Source organism: Cygnus olor, chromosome 3 (assembly GCF_009769625.2).
Source record: "Cygnus olor isolate bCygOlo1 chromosome 3, bCygOlo1.pri.v2, whole genome shotgun sequence".
Lineage (NCBI taxonomy): Eukaryota > Metazoa > Chordata > Aves > Anseriformes > Anatidae > Cygnus > Cygnus olor.
The window spans coordinates 97978408-98000508 of record NC_049171.1 but is presented as its reverse complement, the minus strand read 5'-3'; the positions used below and the strand labels follow the sequence as shown (position 1 = coordinate 98000508).

Genomic DNA, 22101 nt, shown 5'->3' with positions numbered 1-22101 from the left:
ACAGTAATCATCAGTAAACACTTCCAAAAGATTCAATTTTAATGAAGATATTCAGCTCTTTTTCAGCTTTTCAACACAATTAGAATACTAACGTGCAATACTAGACATTTTTTAGATGTTTCTCAAACACATACACACACCATATACGCATGAACTGTCTTCAAGTAACAGCATCAAAGCTTAAGAGGTACCCTCATGCAATTTAAGCTCCTGGAGAAGGTGGGAAGAGCTGCATTCCTCCCATTAGAGAATGGATATGCCAACAAGCTGTTATGAAGCACAAGAATGCACTTGCGATGTGTCAAATACTTAATAGTAACTGCCCATTTTGTCCGAAAACAAAACAATCCACCCTAAACAATCTAGCCATCTAGACTCAGACTGCTGGAAATTTGGTACATCTGAACTTTATGAGATTATAGGATCTACACAGACTTCAACTCAAAAGAAGCACTGACAACATCATAAAATCATCTAGACTGCTATCTGCAAGTTGCAGCATGAGTGCTGAAAATCCTCCATAAAATTTGAGTACCACCTGTTTTATCTCCAGAACAGACACTACAATCCCAAGCTTTTATGTAGCCAAAAAGGATTATAAAGAAGTCAAAGATGTCTCTTTCCAGGACAACAGCAAAAAAATCATATTTGCACAGAGTGCATATCTTTTTTTTTACCATCTGGTTGGAACAGTTACTAGAAAATAGAAAACTGCATTTCCTCATACAAGACTCAAAAAAACCCACAGGGAATCTATTTGTGTTAACATCAGAAATGGTGGGGTGTTTTTTGTTTTTGAGCCAGAAAGAATGTACATTTCCTGAACAACCTAAGTATTAGCAGAGGCATTATGAAGCATTACAGAGAAAAAACATACAGTAGTATTATCTTACTGTCTTAGGCAGAGAACATGGAACACCTCATAGAAACGTTTTCAGATCAGTATCATCCCTACATCCCAAATATCAACTACTCTCAAAAGAGAATCTTGAATGAAAAGAAATCACCTATAATCAGCAAAGACGATCATATGGCCTCAAAGGAAGACTTCTTCGTAGCTTGAGGAACAAAGGTAAATTAAATCAATTTGCTCCTGCGAGTGTTCCTATGAGGAACTCCCTTCCTTCTAGCATGGGAGGTCTTCGTCTAAATATTAGGAATACTGTTAACTGGTATCTCCTGCCCTGACACAAGTGACAGATCTGTTGCTGAGGTCTTTGTTGCTCAGATTATGGTATGCTTGCCAAATAATTGTCATGTACAGGTAACTGTTAGAAAAGTTTTCCAAAGCATCCTGTAACACGTTTTGCTAACCTAACAGGAGGCTTCCTTCTTCACACAAGGCTCATTTCTACAGATAGCCAGAAAAGGTGATACCACTGGATGATGTTTCATCACCAAGCTCATGACCTCAAGTGCTAAACTCTGATATAAAAAAAAAAAAAAAAAGGTTATACTTTGGTAGGTAGAGCAGTCTTTGTTTGTTTTGGGAGGGAGGAGAGGGGAAAGAAAGGTTTTCCAAGCAAACTAATTTTACCAGTTCCATCTATAGTATCAACACCATCTTGTGTATTCTGTGTAATGCAAAAGCAGGAACAAGCATCTGGGAGAAAGTAATGGGGCTCTGTAAGCAGGCATCGTACAATTATAGCTCCTAAGAATACTGAAATAAGCGCTTGGGGAAAAGTAACTACTAATAATTAAATAATTACTGAAGTTTGGAGCTAATTAAGAAAACAGTTCAAGAATGGTATTTGAGAGCTTCAGGTCCCAATACCCAAGTTTTCTATACAAAGCACAACATATGTACCTGCTTCAATCTGTCATAATCTAGACCTTCTGACTGTACTCCATTGGCACTGGGTTGCCCCGTTGGTGTAGATTTTGGTCTGCAGTACAAAAACAAATCAGTAAGTTACTGGTCGCTCATTATTACAACATACATAATACTTCTCCATCAAACTTACTAATATTCATCTATCAAAACAATATTAAAAGTATGAATAAAAAGAAAAACGGAAAAAAATTAGACCCATAATACCACACAGAATGGAAACCAATAACCAAGAACGTTTTCCGCGCACTGGAAATATTAATTACCATAGGAATAAGTTATTAGTTCAAAATAAGAACAATTCAACTTGCAGACATATTTCATTGTCAGTGGTTTCCGATGTTTTTATAGTGTTCATAAAAAGCTGATCTCCTTCGAATGTCAAATACTTTTCCTTTTCCCCTTTAAAACTACTTATCTCAGAAAAGGCTCTCTGAAAGAAGCACTCCCTCTTAATGAGTGCATGTTGATACCGCAACCTAGAAGCATGTGGTGTGTGGCATCACCCCTGAAGACTTTGAGAATTCAGCAGGGCAAGACTGAATAACCTTATCTAATTCCTGCTTTGAGAAGGCATCTGGAATAGACAGCTTCCAGAGGTCCTTCCAACCTATATTATTCCACGCATTCTAAAGCTACTGAAAACAAAGATACTGTAATGGCAGCAAGTTTTATCATATAATATTTGAGAGGAAGTTCTGATGTTTTGGTTCTGATGTTTGGTTACTCTCCTAAGACATCGAAAATTTGCCTACAAAGATTACCCTGCATTCTTAAAACATGTTCCAAAATAAGAGGATTTTCAACCACATTTTTTTCCCTTTTTCTGATCCCCTGTTTATACAATTTGCAACTTTCAGACTCATGTACTTAACTACACTTCCAAAGGGCCTTCCATACGCACAGCTATAAGCAGAGAGAGAAGCTAGATGCTAACAGTAGAAATAGAGAATGGTTCTCTAAAACAGGAATGGGTGGCTGGCATCAGACAAAGAGGAAGGAATGTTCTCCTGTTCTTAATTACTTTTTACATCCTAACAATCCCTATGACTCTATAAAAGGATAAAGAAAAATGCTTGCAAAAAATTGCTGACAGTTAATTTCAAGATGTTCCCCCAGTGTTAGAATTATTATAGGATGTGGACTTTAAGGGTAGGGTAATGGTATAATAAACTGGGTCCTATTTCACTGTACATATATGTGGTATCACTGAACAAAAAAGCCTGGCTTACATTCAGTTTCTCAGTTACAAATTCTTACATAGGAGGAATTAATTAAACACTGCATTTTTCAAGATTTGTTACTTGAAGGTACAACCTTTTTTTGTTAAGCCGGAAGGTGACCAGGCACAGGAAAAAAATAAGCCAGCAGGAAAGGTACAGTTATGCTTCTTACTTTCTTTCCCATACATAGTATCTTATTTCAGTACATGAGGGACACAAAGTAATGTATCCATTGCTTTAAAAACGCCTAGATAAATGGAAAATTATTTATGTAGCACGAACAAGCTGTGCTCTCACTCAGGAAAAAAAAAAGAACCCCTATAATATACTTATTTTTTAAACAAAACCAGTACTTTCAGGTTTCACTCATCTCCCCTTACAAGATAGTAGTTTATCCATGAAGAAATAGTTTGATTACGCTCTGACTTTTCAATAATAGCAGAATGAGCCTCAATCCTGATGGTCTTCATGACTTAAAATTTGACAGACTATTTTCTTATTTGCTAACAGAAGAAAAACACTCCAAGTGCAACTCTGAACAGAAAAGGGGATGCACACTCAATTGTCATTTTGATACTACAGAAACTTCCTCAGGTTTGTACTCTCCATACTTTATCCTCTTGTTGGTTCACAGTGTGAAAAACAAAAGACAGCATGTGACACGAGTTGCAATTTTTTTCCACGCAACCTTTATACAGTAACATCGCATTGGCACCATTCTAATACAAATTCATAGCTACCAAGTAATCTGGTGACAGCATTTTAAACTTATACATCCTTTTTTTCTTTTTTTGGAAGGCAAGAACTCTGGTGCAAGTGGTAGAAACCTATCAACACTTATGTTTTTAAAGCTTCATGACTAATTCTGTGCACTGACAAGTTACTTATGTGAAGTCCTGTTGCACCCACGTAGGAAAAAACTGCCAATAATTAGCCATGCAAAACAGAGTCAGCAAAAGCAGTGTTTAACTGTCCCTTTGCTGATGGACTTCGCATCAAAGCGGATAGGTGCAGGAACATTCTCTGTTACACCACCAGCTCTGTTCTTCACATGGGATCAGAATACTGTTAAACAGGTTCCAAAAGAGACACTGCTAACATTACTGGACTTGAAACACACTGAAATGAAATACACGATCCATGGATTAAGACAGAGTAAGAAATATTAAATAACTTTATTGTAGAAGCACCTGGAAAACAGAATTCACCTTGTAGCCATCAGAAGATCGACAGTGTGTGCTAATGCTATGAAGACAAACCACAGTTTGGGATCTTTTACAAAAATCTTTAGATACTGACAGTGCTAAGTTCCTTATGAAAGAATTCCTTGCTCAAAATAAAAATCAAGATGGGAACTTTGGCAATTGCTGCTGCTTCACATATCTGACGTTTAGAATGCTACTTTTGCAGTTTATACCTGAAAGCGCAAACACAGACTGACTCCAAGCAGAACAGCGTGAGTTTTTCAGATTCTCCATATATTGTTTCTGATTGTTAACTGTCTCTTTGTTCCCATATACTATATGGGCATTATAGCATTTACCCAACTAGACTGCACTAAAAAACAAGAATCAGTTTCCTCCCCAAAGCTATTCCTGATAAGAGATAACAGGGATCTACTGAGTGTTTTATTAAAAGAATTCAAACAAGAACATATTTGAGTATTTTAATAAAATTACTTATACTTTAAAGAATGTATCTCCACAAACAGACTGCTGCTTATTTTGCTCAAAATCTTTACAATAAAAAGGTAGCTCTGCCAATCTTATGCCATATATTCCTACTAGTGAAATACCTGTCTAGAGGTATAACAGGAAAGCCTTCTTAAAAACTTGACCACTCAGGTGTAGGAATGCATTCAATTTTTTTCTAAGAAGTCCTGCAAGAAATTCTTCATTCAATCAAATATGAAAGACCTTAACTTGTAAACTAGATAATTACTTATCTCAGTCAAGTCTAGCTTCCCCTCTACCCAAATTATCCTTTTCCTTCTCCAGTTTGCTCAGAGAAAAGATTCATGGTGAATGCAGTTGCCATTAAGACAGATATTAGCCACTGAAAATTAGCAAATAAAACATCCCAACCATTAGTCCTAAAATGGCTACAGAGCACTCCCATGTGGTTTTTCATAGCATTGCCTAGCAGGACAGTGAGGCAACCTTCGTAATCCCTAAAGCACCTTAAAACAAACATGCAAGATAAAGATTTTATTCATGCCAACATGCAGAATACACCACCGAAGATAAGTATCTCAAAGGAGAACTTCTTATACAAAATATGAAGTATTCACCACAGTGAGTGCTTTGATGAAAAATGAAAGTGGAATTTGATTCAATAATTCAAAGTGTTCAAAAAAAAATTCAAAGCTCTAAGAAGTTTAGCTGCAGAAAGCTCTTAAAACCCAAAGAGCTTTAATGTCAGTATTTTCTGCAAAATTTTTGTACCACTACAGAAACTACAGTTTAAAATAGACAGTTATTTTTAAATTTGTGAATATTCTCCCAATTGAAACATTAATTTATGTTTAATGATTCCTTTATTCTTTCATATGCTTATGTCAGGCAAAATCTATTTATCTTTACTTAACCTGTGGCAGCAAGACATGAAAATTCACTTGGAAAACTATCTGCTATTCCTGTATATTTCTTACATTTCTGAAAAATTTCTCAGGACAATGCAGAAGGTTTACTAAATCATGGCATATCCAACAAGAATTTCTAACTTTGCAGGTGGTGATTAACAGAAATCTAGTATTTATTTTGAATTCAAAGCTGGTTCTTAAACCACCTCAATTTGCCTTCAGAACCATCCAAAAACATTCCAAAAATGCACTTAACTGGACAAATGAAATACAAAGAGGAACCTGATCATGCATGTGGTGATTACCAATCTATGTAGAAAAAGTCCACCCTTGAATTGGTAAAAAAAAAAAAAAAAAAGTAAGAAAGTAAGAAAGATTTTAATCATTAAAAAGTCTCAAATCCTAACAGGATAATACCTGTTTAATGAATCATAGAGCCTGTTTTCAGAAACAAGCAGGTTTTTCCATGGAGATTCCCGTCTATGAGTAGGGGAGAAACACTACCTTAACGAGCTATAATAGACCTTAATGTTCAGTTTTAAAACCTTAAATACAATGGAGCCTCACTGATTGTGTTCCAAGAGTTCTATTTTGAACATATCAGGAAATATGAAAAACATGTAGTTCAATACTTAAAAATCTGCGCTAGAAAAAAAGGGTTTATTTTAAATAGGATAGCATTGATTTTTAACATTCATTCTGAATAACAAATCCTTTGTCTAGTTGCTTGGAAGCTCTTGAGAGAAAATATTGCTTACTTGCCATTTTCTTAAGCACGCTTTATTTAATCCCCATAAATGAGCACATTCACTCTGTATAGGTCAGGAGCAGGTTTTCTAGGCTTAACAGGTAAAAAAAAATAACCCCTTTCTGGCAAACATGGTATTAGTGTTTCAAGTAGCAGCACCCTTTGACTAACTCACTCAAACCTTAACAATCTGCTTGTGGACAGAGTTGTCAACTTCAGAGAATTTAGAAAAATGCAAGGATATTTAAGAGAGCCTTCTATGAATACCTTTCCTTTCTCAGTCCATGAAACATTCCTCATCCTGGTATGGTAAACCATAAACAGTGCTTGGAAAACTTTAGCTGCAGTTTTTACAATATATGCTATGGAACCTTCCAGGAGGTTATGACAGCACTGGAATAGAATACTGATATTTGATTAAACAAAGAATTCCTTAGTTAAGTGCTTATAGAACATACACTCACTGAGGCTCTAATTAGTCTGAATTAGCAGTCTATCAACATTTTTCATTGGATGACAACGAAAAGCTTGATGAAGAGATTTTCTTAACACATCTCAAGAGAAGTCTCAAAACATCTGTAATTCTTTCTAGGTCAAAAAACCTTTTTTAAACAGACTACAGTAAACTCTGAATTTAACCAGTAGAAATAAGATCAGTGAAATAGGTTGAGAATAGGAGAATCTATACCCAAATAGTCAGGTCAGCAAATACCTCAAATAATCAGATCTAAAATGCTCTAAATCTCTTTAGGATTCCTTAAAAAAAAAAAAATACTTCTGTGACAAGTTCCCCCTCAATATCATGTATTTATACCTCAATCTGCTTGAAAATAAGAGATCTCTGTTAAAGCATGTAAGATCTACCAGGTAGGTGTAGGAAGAAGAAATCAAGGCAAAGTTTGTGAAGCAGTATTTTGTTACACTGGCAGTAGAACAGGGAGGACATCACCACCAATGTTACCTTTTTTTTTTTTTTTTTTTTACAAAGCAAAACCAAACAAAACAAAAACAAATGAACAAATGAAAAGAGACCCACAATACAAGCAACCAGAATCAAGGCTGGAGAGATTTTAAGTTACTGGACTTAGTAATTTCTGGAATTAAGACATGGATACTGATAGTCTGATAGTGTTTAGTACTTAATTTTAGAACCGATGAGACCTCAATGGCAACCTCAACGACAAGTAATGCCATTTAGAGAATTATTTTCTTCCCAAATCAACAAATCTTGTATAGCTGTTTCCAATATGCCAGAATTTTAATGAGAATTGAAGTAATTTCAAACAGAATATTCTCAGGTTTAACACATTCTTCTGTTGTCTTTTGAGAAATTCAGGTAACTTTTTCAGATTATCACAGGTCAGAACCTTTTAACCTCTGTATCCAGAACACACAGGAAAACTAAAATGAGCTACAAGCCTACTTAACGTAATTTTATTACTGAAATGCCTACCATCATGCCCAGTGCCAACAGGAATTCCAGTTGACAAGTTACCAACGACCAGTCAGTACAGTGAAGGATGCATAATACTCCATAACTCTTTAGGATGTTTCTTTGGATTGTTATGAGGCAACTACTGAAAACTGTCACTGAACCAAACCTCACCAAGATGCTTAAATATCAAGATATAGGTTCTATAATTAGCACAGAAATAGAAAGGAGAAAAGCTATTCAGTAGATTTATTACTGAATATATGAATGATAGCACTGAACTTGGTCTCCCCTGCAGGAAATTTCAGACTTAAAAATGTAAGGAAATAGAAAGAATTAACCCTTTCTGTAAGCAAATATATACCACAATTATTGAAGTTATATGCCAACAATTATTAAGTAATCTTTTTGCTTTACTTTTACCATGAAAATTTCACTTTTCACCATTCTTCAAAAGCAACACTTTATTCTTAATTAAAATTGCCAAAAGCAGTTTCATAGCAGGACTTTTAAACCCCAAAATTTTGCTTTGTATTATTTTTGCTATTTTAGTCAAATATCTTTAGTAGCATGAGCAACAACAGCAAACTTATAGAAAAAGATAGCTACTGGTACAAAATGGAGTACCTGGATATAACAGGCGACTTGCTTCCATTCACTGTATTTGTTCTTTCCCAAGGCTTTCTTGTTAGTTCTGTCAAACACAGAAAAAATAAAAACTATTGTCTTCCATTTATTGTATAATTATGTGAAGACGCTTAAGTACCTAGCAACTTAAGTCAGTCATTTTCCTTTTTTAAACTACATTGCATTAGTTCTTTAATATTAAGCTACCTCCTGTTATATTCGTCTTATTTTTAGTCATGCAACCATTCACATTGTGATAGCATCTTTGAGACATCTAGACATTGCAAACGCCATTTGATTCTTCACAGAATCGCGGAATGGTTGAGGTTAGAAGGGACCTCTGGGGATCATCTGGGTCCAACCTCCCTGCCAAGCAGGGTCATCTAATGCATGTCTTAAACCAAGTGGGAAAAGGTCTGCCTTGGTTTATGTAGTTTATTGCTTTAGTTGTGAAACATGGAATTCTGGAACCATAACTAAACAGTCAGCTTCAGATACTGGGGGAGTATGTTTTTAAACTAAAGGAGTTTCCCTAACCTGTTAACAAATTACATAAAAATAATTCAGTGTTAATTTCAATGAAGCAACAGCAGTAATGAGAAAACGTCACACAACTAGAATACCTTTCAACAACAAGGTATTTATTTTCCACCAAAGTTGTGTCCCCTTTTTGGGATGCTTCTAATGTTGCAATGCATAATTACCTCTTTCAAAACAGACTCAAAACTAAAGGTACATTTTGCACTTGGATCCAGAAAAGTAGTAGTTTACTTACCACAGCATGATACAGGACAAAGTTTTACTGGGTAACTCTGCTATTGCCTAGGCAGCTTATACACTGAAGGTCAAACACTTTATTATATGTTGCAGAAGACGACTTCTGGGCCTAGTCCACAGACAGTAATTTGTATTCAAGTTGTAAAAAAAAAAACCTATCTTTATATAATCTCATGCTTCATTTTCCATTACAGAGCCTGTTTTTAGTTCTGTTTAGAATCCTCTCCAAGCAACTTTGACCCACTCACCATCTTGAGTTTATTACAGCAATCTTTGTTTGTCGACAACAGACAGAAATAAAACAAAAAATAACAAACAAAAACAAGCAAACATTTCAGCTAAGGAGTATTGTTTGTTATTGTATGGCGAATGAGACTATTTCCTTTAGTGGTCTTACCTAGCCCTTCCTCATGACATAACTATCACCACAATGGTTTCATTCCGTATTGGTCAGGTTTTCATTCCTTACAATCTGTACAAATGAAAACATTATTTCTATACTGTGAATTTTTATTACTTGCTTGCTATTGTTACTTAGGTTTTTAACGTATCTGTGATCTTTTAAGTCTTTATTTCTGGTTTGGTTGAGGGTTGGTTTTGTTTTGTTTTTAATTGCTGTTTTGTTCCCATTATTTTGTACTGTTCAACTCTGCTACACTGGGCAAGCTGAAAGGCAGAAACGTTCTTCTGAATCTCATACTAATCAGGAAGCTCTCCGGCATTCAACAAAATTAGAAGAATATCTGAACTGCAGAAGTCTACTAGCATAGTCGTCTCTGACCCAGTTAATTACACATTGCCAATGCTAGTAATAGGTCTCAAGCTTTATTACTTTGCTATATGAGGCTTCAGGATTTGTCCAGCCTTGGAATTTTTAGCTGTATTTGCAAAATCATCTGAGAATTTTTTTGCCACAGCTGCAGCTTGCTCAACCACCATAATTACTATATAGCTGAAACAGCAAAATTATTCAAGTTTCACGTCTGTTGTCTATTCTACGTTTTTGAGCTTACTTTGTTTATATTACCTAAGATGTTTTAAGTCACATTTTATTTAGCTTTATGTAACTGTGTGTTTCTTCCCCTAAAAGGAATACACCATTTGCAGAGGACTTAACAGGTCTACGCAATCATGCCATAGCTCTCCCTGTAAGCACAAGAGGAGAGAAAATGCATAGCTTCTTAACAGAGCTGAAGTAAAAATAAACTCAAGGAGACCAGAAGAAATGTCTCCCCTTTCAACATCATACTCCTCCTGACAAAGAATCTGGAACACTGGTAGTTCACAGCACATAGGAAGGGTAAACTTAACATCGAAGTAAGACGTAAATGCTAGCTAGTCCCTGCATAACAATTTCAATCATATTATTAATGGCAATTATACATAGTTACACAACTAGACTAAGCACTGATATCCTGTAACTGAACAAAGACTAATTGTTTAATATTTTAGCAGCCTGCTCAAAACAACACTAGAAGCTTTGTCATGACAGATCCACCACTCAGATTGCTCAGCATACTTCTGATAAAACTATCAGATGTCTATCTATAGAAAGCAATGCTACATAGGGCCTCTAAGAAACACCACAGCTCACAAATCATCATTTCTCATCCAACAACATAGAATTCAAAAAAGAACACCACTCGGACTGTGTCCTACGGGGCTAAAAGATTCATCTTCATTTTGGTATTATTATACATCAGATTCAGTATTTTAATAATAATTGTAATAATTCAACTCCTCACTTGACAGCTGTGATGTTTCCACCTGTCCTTCTCAAGTCAAACAAGCAAGGAAAACAACTTTTCCTTCCTTACATATATTACTCCTAACTAAATTCCTACTTTTTGGCAGCCATGGAGGTAGATTTTTCCATTCTTGGAATATCATCACTTCAGAGAACTGGTTCCTCTGGAAAGGTAACTTTTACCACCACACTTGCCACCATGATGTTCTTGTCCCACACCAATCCCCAACTGTGTAGTTCAACCCTTTCTCCAAAGGCTCCTCTCCCGAGAACAGAATACTTCTGTAGCATGACAAATACTTTGATGTGAAGGAATGGGGACAGACAGATGGCAAATTCATCAAATTTAAATTTATGATAGTAACAATATATCTGTTGTTCTAAAAGGTAGATGTATTTCTCCCTAAATATTTAGGATCCTTATTCCTGAGTATCTCACTGAAAGTTTCTGCATTTCATCCTTGTCTAGTAACACCACCTATACACATAGCGTAAGTTTTTTCTAGGCCCCTAAAATAGGGCATTTGAAAACCGCCTGCTTATTATACTTGCGCTGTAGTACATTATTGCAATAATTTTTTGAATTTTTGACCTGGCCTCTACTTAATATGCCAAATATTCCTCTTAAACATTTTAAAGACATGCTCCAATGATGATGCACAGCATTATCAAAACATTTTACATCATCAAGAAATGAGGTGGAATCTCTCTTCTAATGAAAGACTCATCTCCAGGTGCATTTGACATTTAAGTTCAAAGAGGCTTCTCACCACAACCACCAACCAAAGGAACTACTTTATTTCCTTCCACTGTTTTTGATTTCCCTCTTTTTGTCCTATATTATTAGGAGAAGCATCCCAAAAAGCAGACATTTACCCAATGCTAGCATCACCTCCATGTTAATAGAACAAAGCAAACTCTGAAGAAAAAAAATATGGAAAACGATACGTCATTTACTGCCTTGCAATCCAATTTCTTTTAAATGACCTGCTTTATCTCAATAGTAACAGCTTTTCCATTATTTCCATTAAGACACACCTAGCTCCCTGTCTCTTTTTATCCCACAGCTAGTGTTTACCCAGAACTTGATCGCCCTACAGCAATGGCTTTCAACAGTAAGACCTGCAAAACTTCAAGTGGCCGAATCATCTAGTGAAGAAGCACACACATGGGAAAGCAATCAGAGAAAGCTAAAACATACTGAACATTGGTGCGTTCATTACCCAGCCATTTTCCTTTTTCCCCTCTGCTTCCAGAGGGGAAGCAGCATCTCTTGGGATGACAAACTGCACATTGTCCCCACTATGCACAGGGTAAGAGGGGGCCTAGGAAGCTAACATTCAGGAAGGTACTACTGAAGTACAAGAGAAGAACAGTCCCAAGTGTCAGCCAAGTTTTGTAATACAAGTATTTACAGTATGAATACATATGCATGCTGATAATACACGCTGATCGACTACAGAACTGGTGATACAAAAGCTTTCCTTACTGACTGCAGCAGAAGTGCATACTACAGCTCCTAACTCCGCCACAGTCATACATCAGCAGAGGAATTAATGCTTAAAGAATTTCTACACTGTGCACTTCTACTGATTCAGAAGAGACATTTACACAAGCGAATCCTTACTGAGCTAAGTGGTAACTGTTTACATCTGACCAACAGTTTTCTATGCCTGACTTGAAGGAAACAAACTACTGCACCAGCTCATGTCCTGTAATGACAACGACAGCTTGCTTTCATATTCACTGTCAGCTGTTTCCATGCATCAGCTCCACAGGTTCAACACAATAGGATAGTGCATTTGGTATAGTGCTTCGGTAGATGTTTTTATCTGCTGCCTTCTGAAACATTTCTGAACCCAGAACCATTCTACAGTAAAATGTCAGGTTGTAATCAAGGACTAAGAGCCAGACTCCAAAATTTAACACAGCTTATTGAGATTCATCATTAGATTTTAGCATTAGAGTCAGAGTTCACAAACCTATGCTACTTACCAGGTGTGCTTGTTGAAGAAGCCTTAGAAGTCGAAGACTCTGATTCTTCCTGATTAACAGGGAAGAGAAAGGAAGGAAGAATAAAGGCAGGGATGAGGGGCAGAGAGAAAAAACACACCTTTGACTCTTGTGAACCTAGTAAATGAATCTCAACCATTTGAATACTTGATTCTTTTTTTTTTTTAAACAGACTTAATAGTTCTGCTCAATTTTATGCAGAAAGTGAACAAACAATATAACCTTCACAAAATAGAAGATATGTATATAAGTATGGTAAAGTATAGATAATTTCCATGACATCATTAGAATCTTTTTCAAGTATCGAGTAACTTGACATAGATAAAATTTCTCAACTCACGGTCTTGTCTTCTTTCTGGTCTGGTTCTGTTGATCCCTTTTCAGCAATTCTTCTCCTATAAGCAGAGACAAAAGTTACCAAGATCTTAAAGCCATGATGATGAAAGACTGCTGTTCACTGTAATTAAGGATACATACAGCTTGTTATCTAGATAACTAAATATAAGCATTAAAGTACTTTCAGAATGCTTTAATTGACAAAGCCCTCTTTTCCAAGTGATTTTGGGATTCCTTATCCTTTTGAAGTTTATATTCCCTACCGCTGCACAAAGACTTACAGAGAAGAAAAGTACTCAATTATACTCAAGTAAAAATGGCTATTCACAAAATGTTATCAACTTCACAAAGCAACCACATGAGCAAGCACGTGTTTGTTTGATCCTTAGCCAGCTGAAAACAGACACCAAGAATCTTACCTCTAAGAGCAGCTACAGCACAGAAACAGCTACTTACCTCCTGGCCAAGAGGGCACTCATTTCTTCCATTAAGCCACTGCCTCCCAGGGGAAGTGGCCCATTTCCACGGCCACTGTCTGTTTTAGACGGAGCAGAGCCTCCTCCTCCACTTGAACTGGAGGAGTCTTCACCCTTTGCAATACACAAAGTAACAGTGTACATGCAAACAGTTATAGCTGACAATGAAATAAGCAAAGCTCATGTAGTAGAAAGAAACAATTGTATAAAGACTGTAGCAGCACCACCTGTAACTTTTTAAATAACGAATTATGCCTATCCAAAATGTATTTTACAGGGCTATTAATCTGAAACAAAAACTACAGCCAGTTCAGGAACACAGAATTTAGAAACAGAAATCAGAAAAAAAAACAAAATGACAATAGTTGCATTTACCCGTGACACTTTCCTAAGTTTGGCTCCAGCAAGTGCAGCTGCTAGTCCAGTTAGAGGGCGATTTTCTTCAGACATAAATCCAACGGAAAATCCAGAGGCAGGAAGGGGGGGAGCAGGAGGTGGGAGGGGAACAGCAGGTACTTGGCTAGGAAGAGGAGGAGGTGGTGGTGGTGGTGGAGGCCCTGAAGGTGGAAGTGGAGGTGGTGGTGGTGGGCCTGGAGGAGGTGGGGCTGCTGCCGAAGACTGAGCTGGGCCAGGGGGCAACGGGGGTGGGGGAGGAGGTGCAGGTGGTCCTTGGACAACACCTAGTATCAAAGAGAAAAAAAAAGACTATATTAAGGATTTTGAAAGGAAAGGCCTTATTCTCTCTCGAAACACAGGTTCATTTTCTCTGTGTATGAGAAGTTAATACCGGTAAGTGTCCTTTCTGTAGGCAAGAGAACACTCCAAGGTTCAGCAAGGGAGAACATTCTTATTAAATGCACTAAAAGTATTATATAGTACACTGTAAGAGACCAGAATTTCAGAGCCATTTAAATACAATAACCCTCCAGTTAGGTTTTGTGTTGCAGCCAAGAACCTTCAGAAGGGAAGCAAGCAAAGCTTTTAGAGTCAAGTAATGTACAAGTATCAAACTGCAGAAGAAAAAAATTACTTATCAAAATGGTGCTAAGTACGAAATGACTCCTCATTGTATCTATGAGCATTTAACGCACCACCCAAGCATCTGCACCCTGGAAGTGTTCGAGTTCCAACACCGGTTTCTAAGCCTGAATAAGTCTTTCGTCCAAAAAACATCACAGGAGTCAACTTTAATAATTAAACACAAACACTAATTAGTGAGTTAGAAGACCGACATTTCAACCTGACAAGGACAAGCTCTTCCATTTATTTATGATTCCTTAAATCTTTTACAGTACAGATATGCAGTACAAAGTTTGTTTTAAAGAAAGAATGTTTGGACGTTTAATGCAGCTGCTGAAGTGTTTATATTATAGGAACAATTTCAGGAATTGTGATTAAGAAAACAGCCCCACACATCAACTCTATTCCCTTGCTTGACTACAGAACTGATATAAGCTAGTCGAAGTCAGCAACCACCTTAAGCCATCTCTAAAGGCAGGAATTTCATTCAAAAGCCGCCCTGGTTTCCTATCATGCTAACCCTTGTAAGTTTAGAAGCATTTTAAACTCTCTAGTGATTACTCACCATCGAAATGCATGCTTTTATTCCATAAAAAAAACCAAGACCACTCACCCTATTTCTACTCAACCACAGAGTAGCTCACAACTTAATGCAACATGTACAAATAGGATCTACTCTGCATGGCTTGTGTGATGAAGCTACATTCTACTTATCCCCCTGGATCCCCTCTAACCAAACCCTTAGCTAAGCTACTGCAGTCTTATATACATAAGACCTAAATCTATTAAGTCACTATAAAACAGGATTCAGGTTAACAAAGACATTTACATCCACGTGAAACACATTTAAATCACATTGGTAGAGTGTCCGTTAAGACTGTCATCTGCTTAAACTGTCTTTTTTTTATACTGAAACTTTTTAATATACTGGTAGAACACCACAGAAAGACCAATCAATCGCCTTACGTGCGTGCGCATACAGCACACACCTCAAAATGAACACTGTCCAGAAAGAAATGCTGTCATTGTTATGCACCACCTTCTAAATTTTAAGCTACTTTGTGAGTATCAAAGTGGTTCAAATTATTCCTTACTTAAGGTCATACGTCTAAAGCCACATACACATGCTCCTGCTTCACCTGCCATTAGGAAACTAACGATGCTGCCTATTAATGCAATGGTCCCAATAAACTAACAGTGCAAGATTTACCAAGCAAGTATTTGACAAGCTCTGTTCTCAACAGATGAGAGCTTAAGAAACAAGAATTTTACTTATGACAGACCACAGAACTCTGGCTCTTCTCCCTTAGCAGTTTCCAGATGGTATTTCGTTGTGGTATTAAGATCACTGCAACTTTTGAAGCATTTTGTTAATTCTTCGGAGCAGTTAAGGGCTTTGATACAAATTGTTTTTGACTGCATTACTGATTAGTGAATTAGTAGCAATAACAGAAAGCCTTACCCTGCTGGGTCGTAGGTTCAATCGGCTGAGAGGCTGCCTGCAAGACTGGCTCAGAAGCAGAGGAGTCTCCCAGCACAGAGTTTAGAGAGTTCTCAACAGAGGCAGGGGTAGCTGCAGAGGGAGAAGGGAGAACACTAGGCTTGGATGAGGGAGTCGAGGCATTAGGGGAGTTTGGAGAAGGAGAAGCTTGAGGTCCAGAGAGTGACAGAGGTGGAAAGGAAGGCAGCGGTGGGGGAGGAGGTGGCGGAGGTGGAGTTGGACCTGAGGTAGGCGAAGGAACTGGATAAGTCACATTTTCAGAAAGCCCATTAGGAGCTGTGGGAGATGTAGGCATTTGGGTCGCTGGATTAGAAGCTGACACTGGGAGGACAGGTCTTGGACCAGTAGCTTTGCCTGGTGGACTGCTTATCATTACTGGAGGTGACGGGGGAAGGGGAGCAAAACTGGGTGCAGACCAAGCAACAGGCTTTGTATTTGGAGGCAACGTCGCTGGGGCATTCACAGGAGAAGGGGGCCGAGAACTTTTGTTCAGTGGACGAGGAACCGTAGCATAATGGGGAAGAACAGGGTGGAAAGCTGAGCCTAAAGATGTAGCAAAACGTGATGCAGAGTGCCTTAGAGGCGGTGTAGGGGGAGTGGAAGTCGGTGGTGCAGAAGTCACTACAGCATACTCCGATGTGGACTCTGACATTGGTGCTGAGACTGCTTTTGCATATGATGGAGGAGGTGCTGAAGGAGGCTGGCAACTGGAGTATTCAGGAAGTGTAGTGCTATACGGGGAGTTGTCGAAAGATGGAGCTGGACAGAAGATGGAAAGCAGCAGCAAAGGCAGGATAAAAAAGGAGAAAGAGAAAAAGGGAGCTAATGAAGCAACAAAACCAGCATTCAAACAAAATGTATAAATGTAGACTACAGTTAGTACCAGAGGATTAGGCACAAGTGAAAATACTGTTAGGAAAGTTTTATATATTATCAACAGCTGCTTAAATTTTACCAACCATTTTTGTGCCAACATTTGAATTTACAAATATGTTCTAGGATAAGTTTTCTCAAATCCCATCTGTGAGATGGTTAGATACAGGGTTGATTAATCAGTCTTATCAGCTTTTATCTTCTTGTTTTGTTGCAAATTGCAAGCAAGTGTAGTGATCTTAACATTTGGTACAATATTTTATTAGTAGAATTGTTAACACAGGCAGCATGTAAATATTATCTCTCTTCCCTAGAATAAGCTCCATCACAAACTTCAAAGTAGTTGGAATAAATCTACCAATAAAATCCTCTTTTCTAAAGTGACTAGTTTGTTACATAGCATACTCTGACTTTTACCACAAGATGACTTCTTATTTAAATTGAGTTTGTTACTAAAAGACGAAGTGCTTGACTAGTGTTCCATTACATTAGCTAAGGGAAAGGGCTTCTAATTATCACTGGACACACTTCTAAAGGCAGTGTATTATCTTATCTACAAATTCATATAATACTTTTCAGTGTAATTCACTATGATCATAAGTGAAGCAAAAGTTCATACTGAAAGGCATTTCTCACACTATTACTTCACCTTATTTAGATACATACCCTCTACGTAAACATATTCAAGCTAGTTTTGTCAAATTATCTGATGAGAATACATCTTGTTTAACAGAGCAAACAACAACAAAATATTTAGAAATTTCAACTCATCATACTTGAACCAATGCTGGAGGTGCCCAACACGATTCAAGTTCTTTATGCAATCAGGAAGTAAAGCAATGGAGCAAACAAATATTTTTACGTTCTATTTCACGGTTAGTGGAAAATTATGACAGGAAAGTCATCCTGGACTTCTTGCCATAAGAAAGAAAGCAATTCCACCAAACAAGTTATATACTGACTGCTCTTGCACAGCTATACTCACTGCCCTTGTTTGTCGCCTCCCACGCCATTACCCAAACACGAAGAGTATGGTACTTGAACACACTCAGTTTTGAAATTCTTACCAGCATTTGAAATTCTTCTCTCTCTTTCCCATTCCAATTGTTCCCTTTCCAACTGCTCTTGCCGTTCTCTTTCTTGCCTTTCCCGTTCAAGTCGTTCAAGTCTTTCTCGATCCTGCCTCTCTTTTTCCTGTCTCTCCCTTTCTAGGCGCTCTTGCCGTTCCCTTTCTTGCCGTTCTCGCTCCAGTTGTTCCTGTTCAAGGCGCTCTCTTTCAAGTCTCTCCCTTTCTAGCCTTTCTCTCTCCAGTCTCTCCCGTTCCATTCGTTCACGATCCAGCCTCTCTCGTTCCAGCTCTTTTTGCCTTTGCTGCTCTTGCAACTGTCTATAATCATGGAAAAAAAAAAGAAAAGACTAAGCTGCAAAGTTAAAACCAAGAATAGCAAATAGCTATTAGAGGACAAAAAGATAAAACAATGAACAGTCTTTGCAACTGTGAGAACAAAAACACGGCATTTGCACCTACATAAAATTCTAAACTGTACATGTTATTTTTTGGAGCTGGATAACAGGTGTATTACATTTACAGTAAAAAGACTCATATACCCAGTTTCACAATATTAAATTGGTTAGGAGGAAAGACAGCTTTCAAGAGGTAGGAATAGAAAGCTGTTGCTGATAATTCACTCACTGATGCAATCTTGAGTTTGGGATATGGAGTTACATTTGTTCTTTGCATGGTATTTTATACTTGAAGCAGTGAATAAAAACAGTAAAATAGCAATATCACAAATACCCATCAAAAAAAACACATTAGATCTTTCACATAAATTAGTCGACTAGTATTTATCCAAATTTTACAGAAGCAAAGTGCATAGTTTATACATGCCTCTCCACTTGCTGACTACACACACTGAAGTCTCATCAAAATGGGAGTTGAGAAAACTGAAGAAAAACTTCAGGGGAAAACTAGACAGGATCATTAAAAAAAATAGGGTGCAGCAGACAGAGAAACCCTGCCGGAAGCTGGCAGGGTTTCCAGCCCTTAGGAGTCATTGTGAACGAAAGCAGAGTGGGGGAAAATGTGGAGAGGAAGAAATCAAGTAAACAACCATGCAAAGGCAACAGAATTTCCTAGGGGCAAGAAGTTGGGTGTTTGTTATTGTTGTTCTTTAAGAATTTGTTGCCATTAGGTTGACTGGAAGAAAGGAATTTCCCACACAAAATAGCAGGAAAAGCTATATATAGCCCTATTTTTTTAAGTTTTAAAAAACAAATAGAGAAAATATATATTAACAGTCAGATAAGATGCATGATTCTAGTCAGCTAAAATACAGCTTTTTGATTTTCAAAGCTTCTTCATCTCTTGGGAGAGCTCACTACTAAAAGAAGAATTAGGTACATCCTCCTCAAAGCTGTGGCTGCTACGTTCCTACCAGTATCTATCACTGAAAAAACATGTCAGTTATCATCTGCTTTTTTTTTTAATCATTGCATTTAAAAATAAAAACTTGTATATTAAGCACAAACTTTTCTGCTGCACTTCAGCCGCAAGCCGAAGGTAGCTTCCCAACAAATATGAAACTCAGCCAGCTTTTAACTATAAAAGCAAAAAGGAGACCTAAATTTTGACACCTTAATGCATTAGATATATTTTCTATATACTGCTTTTATTTAGAAAGGTCATTGGTAATCCTACATTACGCACCTAATTTTACACATGCCTGAAAACATAGGGAACTTCAGCTAGTTCACTTAGGTTATACTTGCAGAAATGGAAACGCCAGCCCATGCACTGTTATTATTCAAATCCATCCTATTTCATACCAGTATTCTTTAAAAAATAAAAAGAAATCCCACACTGAATTGTTGATAATTTGTTAATTGCTAAAAGCAATTAAGCCCCAGTTATGTACAGCAGAAGGACTCTTCCTTACTGAAAACATTACCCAACATCCTCAGAAGCTGCAAAATAGTTCTGCTTCTGCATCAGTTCTTCTGCCTGCTACTGTTCTCACTTAAAACAAAGTCGTAGGAGCAGTAACTAAGAAATTAGAGCTACAACTCATTTCATTAAATGCTTGATTTTTAGCATTTCAAGTCCACCAAAAGGTCTTTTAATTGACTGATACGCTTTTGGAACCAGTAGAGGATCTCTGCAAAACGTCAAGAGAATATAACATAAACCACAGAAATTTAAGCTTCAAAAATATTTTTGGCATTACATTTTTAATTGCTATGTCTCGTACAAATCTAGTTTTCCTGTGTACTCTCCTTCCCTCAGATAAAAATATATATTATTAGATGAAAGTGGGGTTTTCCTTCTAATTTCAACTAAATCATATTTGGCTCTTTTTTTGTGCAGATGTTTGTATCTAAAAGGCTATTCAGAGCAGGAGTCAGCGCTTACTCTAAAACAGCTGTGTTAGTTTTATTTTCTTCTAATTCATTCAGCAGAAATTAGCATATTTTATCTAGGAAGCTACACATTGTTAATCCTAAAACTAAACGTAGATAAGGTACTAAGTTATAACCATTTCAAGCTATATTTAGTTTATGAATCTAGAAGGTATCAGTTCACTGAGTTTAATAACACATCAAGCAACTGCAAGATACTTAAATGTTTTTTCATATATGTATTTTTAAAACAGAAATAGAACCTTGATATAGGTCACTTCTCCCAGAAGTGAAACATCACAAAGGCAGTTCTGTGATAAGCCATACCAAGAACTGTGCCATTTCATATTTTCATAAGCAACCTGGAAAAGAAACAATGAAGTGTCCCAGACTCAGTTCCTTAATATTAAGTTTTTTAGGATAGCAAGGACGATGACAGATTGTGAAGAAGTACAGGTGGATCTTCTAACTCCAAGTAACCAGGCAATAAACCTAGCAAATAAAACAACTGGGATATAGCTGATATGATGTAGGGGGAAGAGGAGAATTCTGCTAATTCACATATAAAATGCTGGACTGACTAAATGCTGGAATATGACTCAAGACTGAGAGTTCTTTAAAAATATCCATACAAGTGTTCTGTTCAAAAAAAAGTTAGCTAGACCCTTGAATTAAGAAAGGACTACGGAACAGCATGAAAAATATTACCCTGCTTCATAAATCCATTGGTTAATCTGCATCTGTGTTCATGTATCTCACAAGGCAGGAAAACAGCAGAACTGAAAAGGTTCAAAGAGTGGCAACATTATGATGAAATGTACCAAAGAGGTTTCACACAAGAAAAAAATAAGCTGGAATTCTGCATTCTGGAAAAGACAACTGTAGGTCTAAAACCTTGAGCAATGAGGACATCCTAATACAACATCTAGGAGGAAAGATTCAACTCAACTAATACAAATTGCAAAGGCTCAAGAAAAAAAGAGCACCTTTGCGCATCAGGCAGATGAGATGTAGAACTCCTTGTCAGAGTGATTCAAGGAAGAAACCCCACCACAAGAAAAAAAAAATGTAAGGGCACTTAGAAAGCAGAAATTGTGTCAGGCATAAAGGCTGTAGAACCAAAAATGCCCAGAGGATGGCAGAGCAGCAGGGGGAAGTATTCAGGACATTTAACATGTTTGAGTAATTAAGCTCAATGGATGTTTGCTCTGGCTCAGCAGGGGGTACTTTTTGTTAGCTTTATTTCAAGTTTTTCTAACTATTGAGAGGGGTATGTGCATGCACATATGTATTGACTAGTTCTAATATGCGTGAACACATTAAGAACTCATTTTGCTTATTAACACCAGGATAAATTTGTTTGCATTGAACTCCATGGCTTTGTTTAGTTATCATTTGTTAATGTAATTTTAAAATTGTCAGAGAACAAAACATATTATGCAAAAGCATTAGGAGATTAAGAAGGGTCATTACACACCAATTTAAGCATTTCTGAAATGTCAAGGATTTGGTAC

At 37.1% G+C, this 22101-nt stretch overlaps 1 protein-coding gene across 7 annotated transcripts in view; it reads right to left on the bottom strand.

Moving 5' to 3' along the window:
- The window catches only part of ENAH (ENAH actin regulator), a 98036-nt gene that overhangs the window by 5279 nt on the left and 70656 nt on the right, over positions 1 to 22101 (bottom strand). For 2 of the 7 annotated variants that reach the window (XM_040551029.1, XM_040551028.1), the window contains exons 5-13: positions 18256 to 18575; positions 16277 to 17074; positions 14170 to 14474; positions 13775 to 13908; positions 13323 to 13377; positions 12965 to 13013; positions 8446 to 8512; positions 6056 to 6118; positions 1811 to 1889 (exon numbers count right to left, since the gene is read on the bottom strand). In XM_040551029.1, the coding sequence (XP_040406963.1) occupies positions 1811 to 1889; positions 6056 to 6118; positions 8446 to 8512; positions 12965 to 13013; positions 13323 to 13377; positions 13775 to 13908; positions 14170 to 14474; positions 16277 to 17074; positions 18256 to 18575 (1870 nt within the window). The remainder of the gene's footprint in view (positions 1 to 1810; positions 1890 to 6055; positions 6119 to 8445; positions 8513 to 12964; positions 13014 to 13322; positions 13378 to 13774; positions 13909 to 14169; positions 14475 to 16276; positions 17075 to 18255; positions 18576 to 22101) is intronic. The other 5 variants (XM_040551032.1, XM_040551030.1, XM_040551033.1 and 2 more) reach the window with 5 other exon arrangements.